General features: G+C 34.0%; 2 protein-coding genes across 2 annotated transcripts in view; one reads left to right on the top strand and one right to left on the bottom strand.

Moving 5' to 3' along the window:
* LOC134269766 (inactive rhomboid protein 1-like) overlaps window positions 1-13,235 on the top strand; it is a 228,453-nt gene that overhangs the window by 170,415 nt on the left and 44,803 nt on the right. The window lies entirely within an intron of this gene.
* LOC134269760 (A disintegrin and metalloproteinase with thrombospondin motifs 3-like) overlaps window positions 1-13,235 on the bottom strand; it is a 14,817-nt gene extending 1,582 nt beyond the window's left edge. The window contains 23 exon segments of the mRNA XM_062751966.1: window positions 966-1,104; window positions 2,851-4,423; window positions 4,685-4,817; window positions 4,907-5,045; window positions 5,145-5,305; window positions 5,396-5,485; window positions 5,599-5,719; window positions 5,799-5,935; window positions 8,016-8,121; window positions 8,204-8,267; window positions 8,389-8,531; window positions 8,741-8,857; window positions 9,089-9,215; window positions 9,416-9,559; window positions 9,860-9,965; window positions 11,072-11,225; window positions 11,360-11,443; window positions 11,540-11,703; window positions 11,790-11,898; window positions 12,071-12,346; window positions 12,348-12,427; window positions 12,659-12,689; window positions 13,121-13,235. Of these exon segments, the coding sequence (XP_062607950.1) occupies window positions 966-1,104; window positions 2,851-4,423; window positions 4,685-4,817; window positions 4,907-5,045; window positions 5,145-5,305; window positions 5,396-5,485; window positions 5,599-5,719; window positions 5,799-5,935; window positions 8,016-8,121; window positions 8,204-8,267; window positions 8,389-8,531; window positions 8,741-8,857; window positions 9,089-9,215; window positions 9,416-9,559; window positions 9,860-9,965; window positions 11,072-11,225; window positions 11,360-11,443; window positions 11,540-11,703; window positions 11,790-11,898; window positions 12,071-12,346; window positions 12,348-12,427; window positions 12,659-12,689; window positions 13,121-13,171 (4,249 nt within the window). The 5' untranslated portion in view covers window positions 13,172-13,235.

Below are 13,235 nucleotides of genomic sequence, written 5' to 3'. Positions count from 1 at the left end.
CAACGATATCTGATGGTCATATTTTAGAAAAACATTATTAAACAATATGATATTCTGACATAAAAAGCTTCGCTTCATTATGCTTTCTGATACGAATTTAATATACATATACACAACACTTTTTATTACTGATATATATGTACCTCATTTTTTTCTTATATTCTGTAGTGATAAATTGGAGCTCTTTGTATTTATGTCAAAATTTCTTCAAAATATGGTAAGACATAAAATTTATTTTGGAAAAAGTAATTATCAAATTTTCTACAATTAAAAAACTTGTTCAGTAAAATCTAATGCTTTGTTGTTGATAAAAATCAAGATTGAAAAAAATCATTTTTGTGAAATTGAGAACTAAGAGACATAAGGTTTTAGGATTTTAAAACGGATCTACATTTTTAATATAATTTTATTTTAAACATGAATTAAAATGATTTAAGGTGGCTCATACATCACTTTCTCAGATTTCTCAATTTTGAGCTCTGGCTTATTACTTCACGTTAGAGATGACTAATGACATTTTACCACTTTTCCCTGGTTTTGGCAATTTATAGATAGGGAAAAAGTGAACACATTTATAAAACATACTTTCTAATAAAAAATATTGATTATTAATTTAATTCAAACAGAATGGTTTATTTTGTTTTCACAATCCTGCTGATTTTAAATGTCAAATTCATTTTATGAAATAATTTTAAGAGGCCATATAATTCAGTAATTCAAATAAGTGAGTGTTTTTAAAAAATCCTCTTAGAATACATTTAACACTTTATATTTTATAATGGACCTTAGAGCTTGATTTACTAAAATAAACTTTTTATAGTTCCATCCATTTCATGACGTACACACTTTTTTATCGGTCCACCCATTTCATGACGCACACACTACATTCTTTTTTTACTGGTTTATCCATTACATGACGTACGCATTATTTTTCTATTGGTTTATCCATTACATGACGTACGTACCACTGCGACACTCCGGCTGACTGCAGACTTTGGTGGTGACCGGGCGGGTACCTGGACACTCTGAGGGGTTGAGGTTCTCCTCGATCGACCCACAAAATATGTATCTTCTCTGGACCCCGACCCCACAGGAGACGGAACACTGTAAATAAACGAACACATCAGTTTCAAATTAAAGAAATACTTCAACTTCCCTGTCAATTTCTTTTCAATACAGCTAAATCTTCTGTTATTTCTTGCCAATTGCAATTCAAACCTATTGTTAATTTATTTATATGCAGCAATATATCCCTAACTTGCATATCGGTTTATGTCATGTCTCCAAAATGATTCAATACGCAATAGCATCCTGAACGTAGGAACAATTTAACGAGACACGCTATTGACATGAAGTTGGTCCAACAAGCATACCAACAGTTTAAAGTCATCATTTCTATGGTTGATACAAAGAACTTCCACAAAAACTATCAACCATTAAATGAAACGCTGACTAAAGCTTGTGTTTTACATACTTATTGTTAGGCCATCATTTACACAATGAAAAAAAAATCCGTTTGCCCAATAATGATAAGGTGGGTTTTATCGGTCGACAAGGGATTTTTGTTCCTAAATGGCACCTGATCACATCTTTGATGTTTTAAGAAGTCTATGTGTGCTCTGCTCCTGAATTGGATTGTTTCAATGAGATTTTGGGCATGATTACTGCTCGTTATCTTCATGGCATCTAGGTATTTTACATTAAAAGAAAGTTATAGAAAGTTAATGTTCACGATTTATTTAACCTGCTCACAGTTTGCCATTCCTGTCGGTGCTCCATTTTTTCGACGGATGCAGTGTGTCAGTTTTAATATCAACAATTCTTCAAAAACTAACAAGTATTTGAGGGTTCAATTTGTATATTAGTTTGTTTGTTTCTTTAATTTAAATAAATAATTGCAGTGTTATCATAACAAGAATCAATTCATCGACTTCTATTTCCAGAAAGAAAATAATTCAAAAATTCTCTTTTTAACATTTCATTTATGTTTTTTTCTTTTTTTATTTAAAAAAAAGTTATTTTTTAATTAACAAAACTTATGTTTGTTAACTTTTTGTAAGATAAAGAATTCTCTTTAAAATTTACGTAATATTAACTATAAGCAGAGTTTTGAAAGCAAGGGGAAATAATATTGGAAAATTATTCTACAAACGCCATCTACTCCTTACTGCATGTTTTCTGTTAGGGTGTACGTCAATGACGGTAAGTTATCTTTATTTTCTTACAAAAAGTAAACATATTTAATTGCTTAATTAATTAGTGCAACTGTTAACAATGTTTGTAAAAATTCAGTCATTGTCTAGTTTTAATGGACGTGATGTTTGCCCTGGAATAGCGATTTATCTTTAGAAGCATTGAGAAAATTAATTTCTGAGTGATGTCTTCTTTGTTTACTGTTTGTTTAACACATGTTAACCTGATCTGATAATGTTCCGTTTGTTTGTTTTCCTTGAAACAATTTGCAATAAAATGTGTTCCATATTTTGCACCAAACTTGTTCTGAAAAATTTTCTTTAAATAAAACATTTAGGTTATGATTGGGAAATATAATCCTAAACCTTTGACATACTGATCTACAGTTCTATACGTAAATCACAGTGATTTACTTATTTGCAATTATTTCATTTGAAATGTAACCAACATTTCAACTTATTGCGATGAACTGATCAATACCAAACATTGTCATATTAATGTAAGACAGACATCTAGATACTTTTTTAAGAGGACATAAATTAATTTGGTAATTTCAAATATTTTTCATTGCTATTGGGGAATTGATTTTAAAGAAGACAGCACAACCAGTATACCAGAATTAATGCTGAATAATAAATGTAATGTTCATGTACATACCCGACCCCAGTTGTCGGTCACCCATTCTCGGGGGCAAGGTGTCCTGTTGCACGGATATGTACGATTAGGAAATAAAATATCTCTACAGTGCTCCATATCATCAACCACAGTTGTACCGTTATTTGAAAATTCTTTTTCGCATGAATATTGGTAGAACTGGATACCCTTGCTTCCACAGGTCTCTGAACACTCGGATAGATAGGGAGATTGAGTAATTCTATATCTCCAAGAAACGCAGGGTATTCTATTACAAGAACGCATTTCAGATATATCTGGTAAGTTTTTGCAAAAAGAAGACGAAGTTGGAATGACTGAGCCATCAGCTGAAACCTTTTCACACACATGTATTTTCCGTTGAATACCATCTTCACCACAAGAGGTAGAGCAAGCAGTCCAATCAAACGCCTTGCTCCACTGATAATGTTCACAAGGACCTGAAGAACAAGGTCTTTCATAATGAGGTTTTTCAATATGACTGCAGAGATGATCTGCACTCGCCGGCATCATTGTATCGTTCTTGTAAACTTCAAAGCACTTGTATAGTGCGGACTGGGTACCCTCACCACAACTTACGGAACACGCGGCCCAGTTTGGCACCATGACCCAGCTATACACTTTAGATTCACAAGGAACTCTGTTACAGTTTTCTGTTATAACAGGATATGACATATTACTGCAATATGAAGAATCTACGTCTTCCAGTGTTTTGTTGAAATACACTTTTGAACAAGAAAACGTTTGTCTCCGAATCCCATCGTTCCCGCAGGTAGAACTACAGTCACTCCAGGATTGGGACAGCCATTTAAAACTGAAACAATCAAACCTGTTACATGGTCTAGTTACATTTGCACTACCAGACTCATTACAAAAATCATCTTCCACATTCTTCATAGCATATTCATACGTCACATCGAAACATCTGTACAGCTGATGTTGAATTCCCTCGTCTCCACATTCCTGTGAACAGGTAGACCAGTCTTTGACTAACAGCCAATCATAGGTGGCCTGATAGCACGGTACATAAGTACATGGTCGAATCTCATCCTCCTCTTGAAGATCAGAACATTTTGACATACTCACCTTGACAGTTTCATTTCTAGAATTTATCCGAATGCACTCCTTCAACTTAGTTTGATACCTGTTTTCACCACACGTGGCTGAACAATGTCCCCAGTTTTCAGTGGGGGAAAGTTTGTACGACTCTTTTATACATGGATGTCTGTTGCACACTGTGGTTTTCTTTGGTTTGGGATCTTTACACAGATTGTTGTTTACTTTCTTCTTCGAATCATCTGCACAGTGATATATTTTCACCCTTTCACCACTGCTACCACAGGTACTGGAGCACGCAGACCACTTCCCCGTGTCAGTCCAGACATATTCCGGGCACCTGACTCTGTTACAGGCCCGGGAGTATGTTGGAGGAGGGAGAACCTCGTCACAAAAGGACAACTCTACATACTCTATCTTTCCGTTTGTCTCCTTTTCACACTTGTATAATTGATGTTGTATACCATTAACGCCGCATGTTTCATTACAGTCCGTCCAATCATTCAGCATTGCCCACCTTAACCTACAACAAACGTTCAACAGATTAAAGTGTAGATTCTACCAAATATTGACTTGATATATGATATGTTTCATAAAAGTATACATGTATTTTCATGTTAAATCATGTGAAAACATTTAATGTGTTCTAAAGTCATTGTTTTAGTTACTTGTGGCAAATGTATTTCAAGTAAAATTCTAAATATGCATATATTAATATTTATTAGTATTTATTAGTTTTTTTTTAATTTAGTGACCTGAGTATCACATAAAATATTTTACTCACTGATGAGCTCTACACGCCCTTCTTTCACATTTATGAGGTTTTCCAGCTGGGTCCTTCAAGTGACGACACTTTTCTCTGTCCACCTTTGTGTCGTTTTCTTTACTGTAGCAGCCATAAATTAATCTCTGCTCGCCTGAAAAAGAGAAACTTTTAATATACATTACTTTATTTTCAAACCCCCTTCAGGATTAATATCAATATACTATGATTTATAATCATTACCTGTTCCACAAGTTACAGAACAATCTGTCCACCCTTCATACTTGTAGTAATACATCATTTTTTCGTGAGTATTATCGTCTTTTGAAATTGTGTATTGGTATTCGTAAGATGCGTAAGTATTTCTATTACCTGGATATACCTGTAGAAATGTACAAAAGAATCGTTTACATCGCAAAAAAAATCTTTGTCCACGGAAATTCGGTAGTTTGCAACATTAGCTGTAAAAAGAGGTTCTCACCAAGACTTTAAGTTTGTTCTGAATTGGACCTTTAGACTGCAGATTTTCTGGATAACTGTTCTTGTACAAAAACCAAGCACCAGCTGCTGCAAAGTCATGTGATGGACCACGTGACCGCTCACCATTTAAGATAAACGTGCCATATCTGTGGTTCTGAAGAGCTTATTCAGAGAGAGAAAAAAATCAATCAAGTGTTATATTTTTTTTTATTTTCTGAAATAAGAATACATTTATAGCAATCATATTCATACCGAGAAAATGTGATGCTGTAGATAATTCTTTGATTTCGATGTTCCTCGCCCCTTTTGGTAGCAAGAGTAAATCCACGTAGCCTGTCTGGCCTGGAATGCACAACATTGAAACTTACAAGTACATTGTACTGACATGCACTTTCTTCAACAAGAAAATTCCTTTCATCTTACACTGTACAAGATCGACAACTTTCCCTTCCTACCTGAGACGAATTTTTTGTGGAATCTTCCCTTGACTGTTTTACACTGAGAGCCATCCCCTTCACATACACCACACTTGTCTTCGCGGGCTGTGGAATTCATCTTACCGTCACAACCTACATCCTTGGTTAAAAGACGAAGTTGTAGGTTTTATTCTTATAATAATGGAAAATAAACAAAGATGCAAGAAAATACTATTTACAATGCATTTTCCGTCCACACATATGTTACTTCGGTCGTCATAAGAACAGGGAACACCATTATCCACAGGGATGTTGTCAAAAGTGGCAATTTCTCCGTTAAGACTCGAGACACATGACAGGACGCACAATTTTCCAGCTACAAAGAAAAGCAAAGGGTGTTGAATCATTTTCTGTTCAAAATTATTTTGTCATGGGTTGTTTTGGGGATTTTTTTAAATCACATGAAAGATGCTTAGAAATTGCAATAGAAAAAGATAATGAATGGTAATCGATCGAAAAATAAATCAGTACAAATCTTTTGAAATGACATAAAGCACGGATCCCTTGAAATTCCAGTTGGATCAGGTGTCAAGGAGTAAGCATCCCATGTCAACCCGTCAAACCTGCTAAACTCTATGTATTGATCAGGTATGACAGAATTTTCCGAAGTGAAATATAGTTAAAAAAACAAACAAACAAACAAACAAATACCATCAATTAGCAAGAACAATTTTGGGTCGAAATACGACTCAGAAATGGGTTGTATTTGCTTAAGGTTAATATAAAGGCCATAAAAATTGACATAATGTAGACCTTCTACAAGATTGTCGGACGTCATGTAACATCAACTTATCTATATTTTGAGGCCTTGGTTTACAAATCGATTGAACTCAAAGCATTCTCTATAGAAGCGACAAAGTTAGATATGGTACCCCTAACACTGTATATAGGTGAAAATGGAATATTACCACGTATACGGTATAAGGAAAGATAATGATGGAAAAAGGGAAATGATTTCGTTGGTCAAACATTTTAGTTGTAAATTGGTTTTTTTTCATTTACAGTCAGAAAAACATCGGCCCAATTATGGAGCAAATTAGGATGACTCTGTGGTGTCTTTTATTTCAAGTTCAGTGGGATGAAGGATATGGAGATAACGAACGGTATTCAATTACAAAGTCCACAAAACAATACAAAATAGGAGCAGAGCAAACACCGACCTCCAGAACATTGAAGGTGGGATCAGGTGCCATGGAGGAGTGAGCATCCCCTGCTGACCGGTCACATCCGCCGTGTGTTCCTTGTCATCATCGGAAATAACAGAAAAAAATCCGTCGTCGACTCAGGTATAAATAATGGACTTACAATAACTGTGAAAAACGTCAGTAAGTATTTGACTCAATGATAAACTGTATTAGAAGGTCATTGTATCGACCAAAGATCTTACAAAATGATGACCTTAAACGAGACTGCTGATATTCTTGCTTGAGAAACTTGTTTGTCAATAATTTACCTCGTTTTAGAAATTGTTCAAACGTATAGAGCATGCTCTTGCGTATCGAATCAACTGAGATAAATAAACACCGTATGCAGATGATGAAGGTATATTGCTGCATTAGTAAGGGAAGTTGACGATAGAAGAGTTAAAGTCATCACGTTTATCACAGAGCTTGGTTGTTAGATTACCATTAACGTCTTTTTCAAGTAAAATATCCAAGTATGAAACAGATGTGTCAGACACTGTGGTATCTTTTATTTCACGCTCACCAGGATATATCAATGTTGAGTTGAAGGCCACAGCAAGTGTTTTCTTCTTTTCACGCATAAGACCCTGCACAAATTCTGCTTCATATGAATACAAAAATAGATCTCTAATAACGGAGCACAACTGGTACCGATGGGGATTCCAATAGATTGTTGGAAGACCTGGTCTCCAAAAACCACATACAAATTGTCAGTCAGAAACTCAAGCATCTTTTTGATGTCAACTTCAGAGTATTTGTCTTTGCAATCAGAATGTTTTTAACAAAATAATTTTTCAAATGACCAATGACCAGGTAAGTAAATTTACGAGTTCCATTTTTATTGAAAAAGCAGCTGTCAATAATATCCAAAAGCCTGGGCTTTAATTTATCGTGGGGAATGGTTGTGTATAAAGTTGAAAAGTTTTTGAGCTGTTAATTTTGGTAAAATCTTGTGATTTCAAATTGTCAAAGAGGTCTTTGGAGTATGCGCATCTGATTCACACCACTTCTTGAATATGTTGTTGCACAGTACTTTTGAAGTGTTTCCTTCACTACTGTCTATATCTTAGTGAGGAGTAGAGAAAGATGCTTAGGATATAAGAAAGAAAATAACTATTGCTTATAAAACGTACGTCGTCTATATATCTGAATGTCAAATTGAAGACTATGTACAGCATGATCATACTGAAACTGACAATAAAATGATCTTACAATCTTTGACTTGATATGGCTTCCAGTTGTGTTGCCCAGGCCTTACTTCCATCGAGTCTAACATAGAACACTGAACCTTACGGACATCTGTAAAGGAGGTACATTCCTGAAATACAGATATTTTTTTCTGACAGGTTGTCTTGGAGGGTCGTAGTCTCCAGAAAGTGACTTGAAATATTAATACTCACTGTAGATTTACAAGTATCCATCTCTTCGCTTGGTCCGGTACATTCTTTTCCGTCATACTTTGGTCTGTAATTAAATACATGATATGTGCATTCATTTTAAATATCGACATGTATTTTCATCTAATAAAATTGATAATCATAACTTTAAAGTGAAATGCTAAGAAATATTATTCTAGTTGGTTTACTCTGGATTAGTGCAGTCACGTGTTCTCTGACGTAAACCGACACCACAAGCAGACGAACACGAGGTCCATGTTCCCCAGGAGCTCCAACCTCCGTTAACAGGTGTGTGGTAACCGAAATATACACAACGATGGTTTTCACAATGCTGTAGAAGAATATTAAGCTTTCTTTAACATATAGGCATTGAGTGCAGTATTGTATATATGTACGAAATTGGAGACAAGAGTTACAGAAGAAATATTGAAAGAAGTGCTTAAGATTTGGTTGAAGGCAAAGATCATAAATTTACCATTTATGTGGTATTATATGTTATTGATAATGTTAGAAATGATACGCTTGTAGATAAAGTCCTACCTTTTCAGGGCCACATGGCGTACCCTCCAGAGGAGGTGATCGTTTGGTCTTACACATTCCATTTCCACGGTCGCTAGGACCAGAACACCACAGCATAGCGCAAATATCTCCATAAAACTAAACAACAAACCGTTTTAATGCTGATTTAGACTTAAAGAAATGGGAATTAATATTTTCAATCAAGAATTACAAAAAACATTTGAATAAATATATTTTTAATTAGTGGTATTTATAGGGATATGATTGTAAGAGTTTTTTGCTAGGGAGGAATTGTCACATAACATCGTTCTTCTCTTTTATGGTTCAGTTAGGATATTAAAATTCAATATGTCTACAAAAAGAACATACCCGTCGACAAAGAACATTACCCGCCCCGAACTCGTTACGACACTGCTCGGAGAGTGAGAACTTTTTTCCTAGTGGTGGTTCTACAAATTCTGATGTAGATGGCCTGTTATTTAAGCATCTCAATGACCTAAAATTTATAAAAAAAAAAAAAATATAGTAACATACAACTCAGGCTTTTAACCCGGTCTTATGTTGTGCTTTGCACATTATATATCATATAGCTCTTCCAAGAAAAACAGGTACAGGTAGACTACACGTGTTCGATAAGAGAAAACAGTTTATTAAAAAATGCATTGTTAAATTGAAAAAAAGTACAGATATACACACGGTAATACTTCTTTCATTTTCTTGTTACTGCAGTCTGTCCACCAGTAATGCTGTAGATTCGATCTCACCATGGCGTTCATGATACTTGTTTCATACTGACGACCAGAGCACGTGTTACCGTGACCATTGTGAAATAATCCAAATCTTAGTTAAGAAAGTTAAATAAAAGTTTTAAAAATAATTAAATTAGGTGGAAAGATTCCCTGCAGTTAATTTAAAAAAAAACAACTAGCAGTGTTTGAAAAAGGTTTATGCAAAGAATTCCTGGAACAAGTTTAAGAAATTTAAATCATTTTCTATTTCTATAAAAATGTGTAAATATTTAGAGGGCCTTGATTAAATGCATTTACTTTAAAAAAAATTCTGATTTCAATGATAAAGAGATTTTCTTTTTCATGCACTTTTATGAAGAAATATGTTTTCACATTTATGAAATGAACTCACACATGTGCCACCTCGTGAGCAATAATGAAGGCAGATGTGAAACCTTCGTCCTTCACCACAGCACAGCTTCGACTTGGGTTACACATCCCTGTGATCGGGGCGTAACCTGTAAGTAACAGCATTAATTATAATTAAGCGGTGTATTCCTATTAATCAGCGATAGTCTCATATTTAATGATAGTCACACTTTAGCTCGTTCTTCTGGAGACATGCAAGGATTTAACATACTAATAAAAATTAATTTCAACAAGTCAACAACAACAAAGTTCTATAAATAGCAAATATCAAAATCAACCTCAAGAGCCACAACAGAAAGTCAAGGTCTTTCTATATTAAAAGATAACATCTCAAAAAAAAAATACTCAATCGTTTTTCTTTAATTAAATTAAATAAAATAATAACACATTAAATATATATAATTGAATGTTTAAGATAAAGATTCTATTCTTCTGTTTTTAATTTTTATTAAAAAAAATTGTGTAAATAAAATTAAACTTGAAAGGAACCGAGTGGTGGTAAGCAAAGCTAACAATTCGTTTAAAAATTGTCCATGTCAATAAAGTACTAAATTACATCATGGGAGGTTGTGGTGAAGGATTTATCAGTTTGAGAGTAAAATTAACAATCTACCGATATCTTTTTTTACGGTCTAAATGTTTCTTCATCTTCTTCAAAATGATAAATCCTTGCATCTTGCATACAAAGTCAATAATTACAGAATTAATCTATCACACCACGAGCAGCTGCACACTAATACGCAATAAAACATCAAATAAAGTCTACTGAATTCTCAACTTTTATCACCCTTGAGATATTCCTAAGCCGGTATCCTCGCCGTGGGTGATATACCCACATTCGCTTGGTAACTGGAAAGAATTTAGTGCATTTCAAATGGATCATTACAACTCTAACGTACTATGTCCTTACTTTTTGTGAAAAATTGCTTTCAGTTTTCGTCTTTGCTCAATAAAACAAGCATGATCTATTTCTTTTAACATATTGCAATATTGCATAAAATTATCTCTCTATTGAAAAACCATGTATTTATCCTTTTCATAATAATTTTGATCAATTTGCTAATTTAAAATACAATGGAAGCTCATCATTTTACAGTTTCTGGTAGAAAATTTCCTCGAATAACCGTAGAACGACTTTTCCTTTGTGCTTTTATTGCTTTATTTGGTATCTATTCAGATTTCAATCAATTCTAACCTGCAGGGCCTATGCCAGTTCTGGTGAGAAGTATAGCCACGTCAAAGTGATACCCGCCATTGCCGCTCATTTTGTTGTAAGCCTGTTTAGTTGTCCATCTACAAAAGTTATCCACTGTTTTTCTGGCGTCATTCTTCGAAATTATACCACCCTCCTAGTCATATGACAAAAAATGAAAATAAATAAATAAAACATCATCAATAAATAGTCAAATTACATTTTTTAAATATTCCCTAGACGATGTATGGATTAATATCTTGCTACGTGAATAGGATCGTGATAAGTTACCGTTTGTTTGTCCAGCTGCAGAGTTTTAACTGTTATGACTTCTATATCAACTTTCAAAGTCTTGTGTTTGTAAATGTTGTTCACCTGCAAAGCAATGTGCAAAGCAAAGATGTGAGTGCATTTTTATTTTGTTTTACTCCAATAACATCATTACCTAAAACAAGTCTCGTTTTTCCTTACAATATTCATTAGAGTTAGTAGATAGGTCTCCAGTTTGTCTACCCCTACTAGTGCTGTGACACTTGTATCTGCGGCAATGAGGACCTCGAGGTATTTCCTGCCGCCGTTTGTTTGTCTTTTTGTCCTTTTCAGGTATCTCTCGATTGGTCGCATACGTCCGATGTCTGCAAGGAGAATATATTAATACAAAAGTTTTCAAAAAAGAAGGAAAAAAGTTAAAAAAAAACCACCTGATTAAGATAAAGATCACCTTTTGGAATGGAACACATTTTTATATGATGTCTATATGTGTTGCCGTCTTCTTTGGACTTCAGATGGTCAATTGAAATGTCATAGTCTTCAGTCTGAACGTAACCATTCTACAAAGAAATAACTCAATACAGCTTCGAAATAACATATATCTGGGAACATTTTAATATCAGATTTGTAATACTAGAAGCCAATTTTATTTTATGTAATTTTTATGAAAATAATTAAAAGAACCTACTAGAACATTTTTGTAATACATATCAATTGGTATTATTCCCATACCAATCCTTCACATAGCGAGACGGCAGCAAAGCTCCTATCTTGTCCTATAACGGATCCCTGGTAGAAACAGTCTTCCTCTAATATCTCGGAGTATGTGATATTTCCTGAGGTCCACTCCCTGTGTCGCCGGCTCGTGTGAATGTTTTGTTTATAAAGCTCCAGGGTAATGGAGCCAGTGTTTAGTGGAATGGTTACATACAGCTCCCAGGGATTCTGCGTCCTTTTATGACCTTCAGAACTGGGCTTGTTGTCCAGCGATACAGACGAGAAATTGGACAACGAATTTCCCACTGACACTAGATATAAACGGAGTTACAAGAATGTGTTGTTCGTGCAGACATATAGTATTACGGTATTCTGAAGAGAAGAGTCAGAGAATAGTTAGAATATGACAACGTCATATCATTTTTAGAGATGTTATTTAACATAGCCAAATCAAAGTTTGGAGATAAAACTTTTAGTCAATAGTTTATTATAAAAACCATTCTTTTATCCTCGTTCAGTTTCTTATCTAAAATTTCAATTTTTTTTTCAAATTCCAGATTTTTATAAGAATATCAGAGCAGGACAACAGTAAGATGTACTCACCAGAAAAAGCTTTTATCCCTAGCATTAATTTCTAAAATAAATCAAGGTTGACAACAATAAAACTAAATTTGAAAGTTATTTTTGGGTATCAATTCTTAACTTTTAAGAAAATGACAAAAAATCAGAAAAATCACATACGCTGATTTTTACTATTTTGCTTTTCCTAATAAAATTCACCTGGCTTGTTAGCTGCAATTTGTTTTCATCTGTAAACCTTTACTGAGTGTGTTTTGTCCATATTTGTTATTTTATTGAAATATTACTAATATTTTCCAAGTCTATTTCAAGTCAATTCCAAGAATTTTCCACTTTTCTAAATCTGTGACATGATCTCAAATCTCCTCCGAAGAAAATTTTTTTTGTATCATCTGTCATTATTGTTTTAAATATAACAAGCTAAAAAACAATAAGAATACAAATATTTTGATTAGCGAGCAACAACAATATAGGAAAAAAACTTACCAAAATACAGAAGATTTGAAGCAGAGAATTCATGATAAAATCAGCTTTCATTTTCAACTTCAAAACTCAAATGCAATGTCAGCAATACGCATTATAAGTAAAAAGCAGTCTTTTA

This window comes from Saccostrea cucullata, unplaced genomic scaffold (assembly GCF_032062105.1).
Source record: "Saccostrea cucullata isolate Sc308-1 unplaced genomic scaffold, CSIRO_AGI_Scuc_v1 ctg382, whole genome shotgun sequence".
Taxonomy (NCBI): Eukaryota; Metazoa; Mollusca; class Bivalvia; order Ostreida; family Ostreidae; genus Saccostrea; species Saccostrea cuccullata.
Note: the sequence above shows the minus strand (reverse complement) of the source record. Positions and strands in the feature narration are given on the sequence as shown.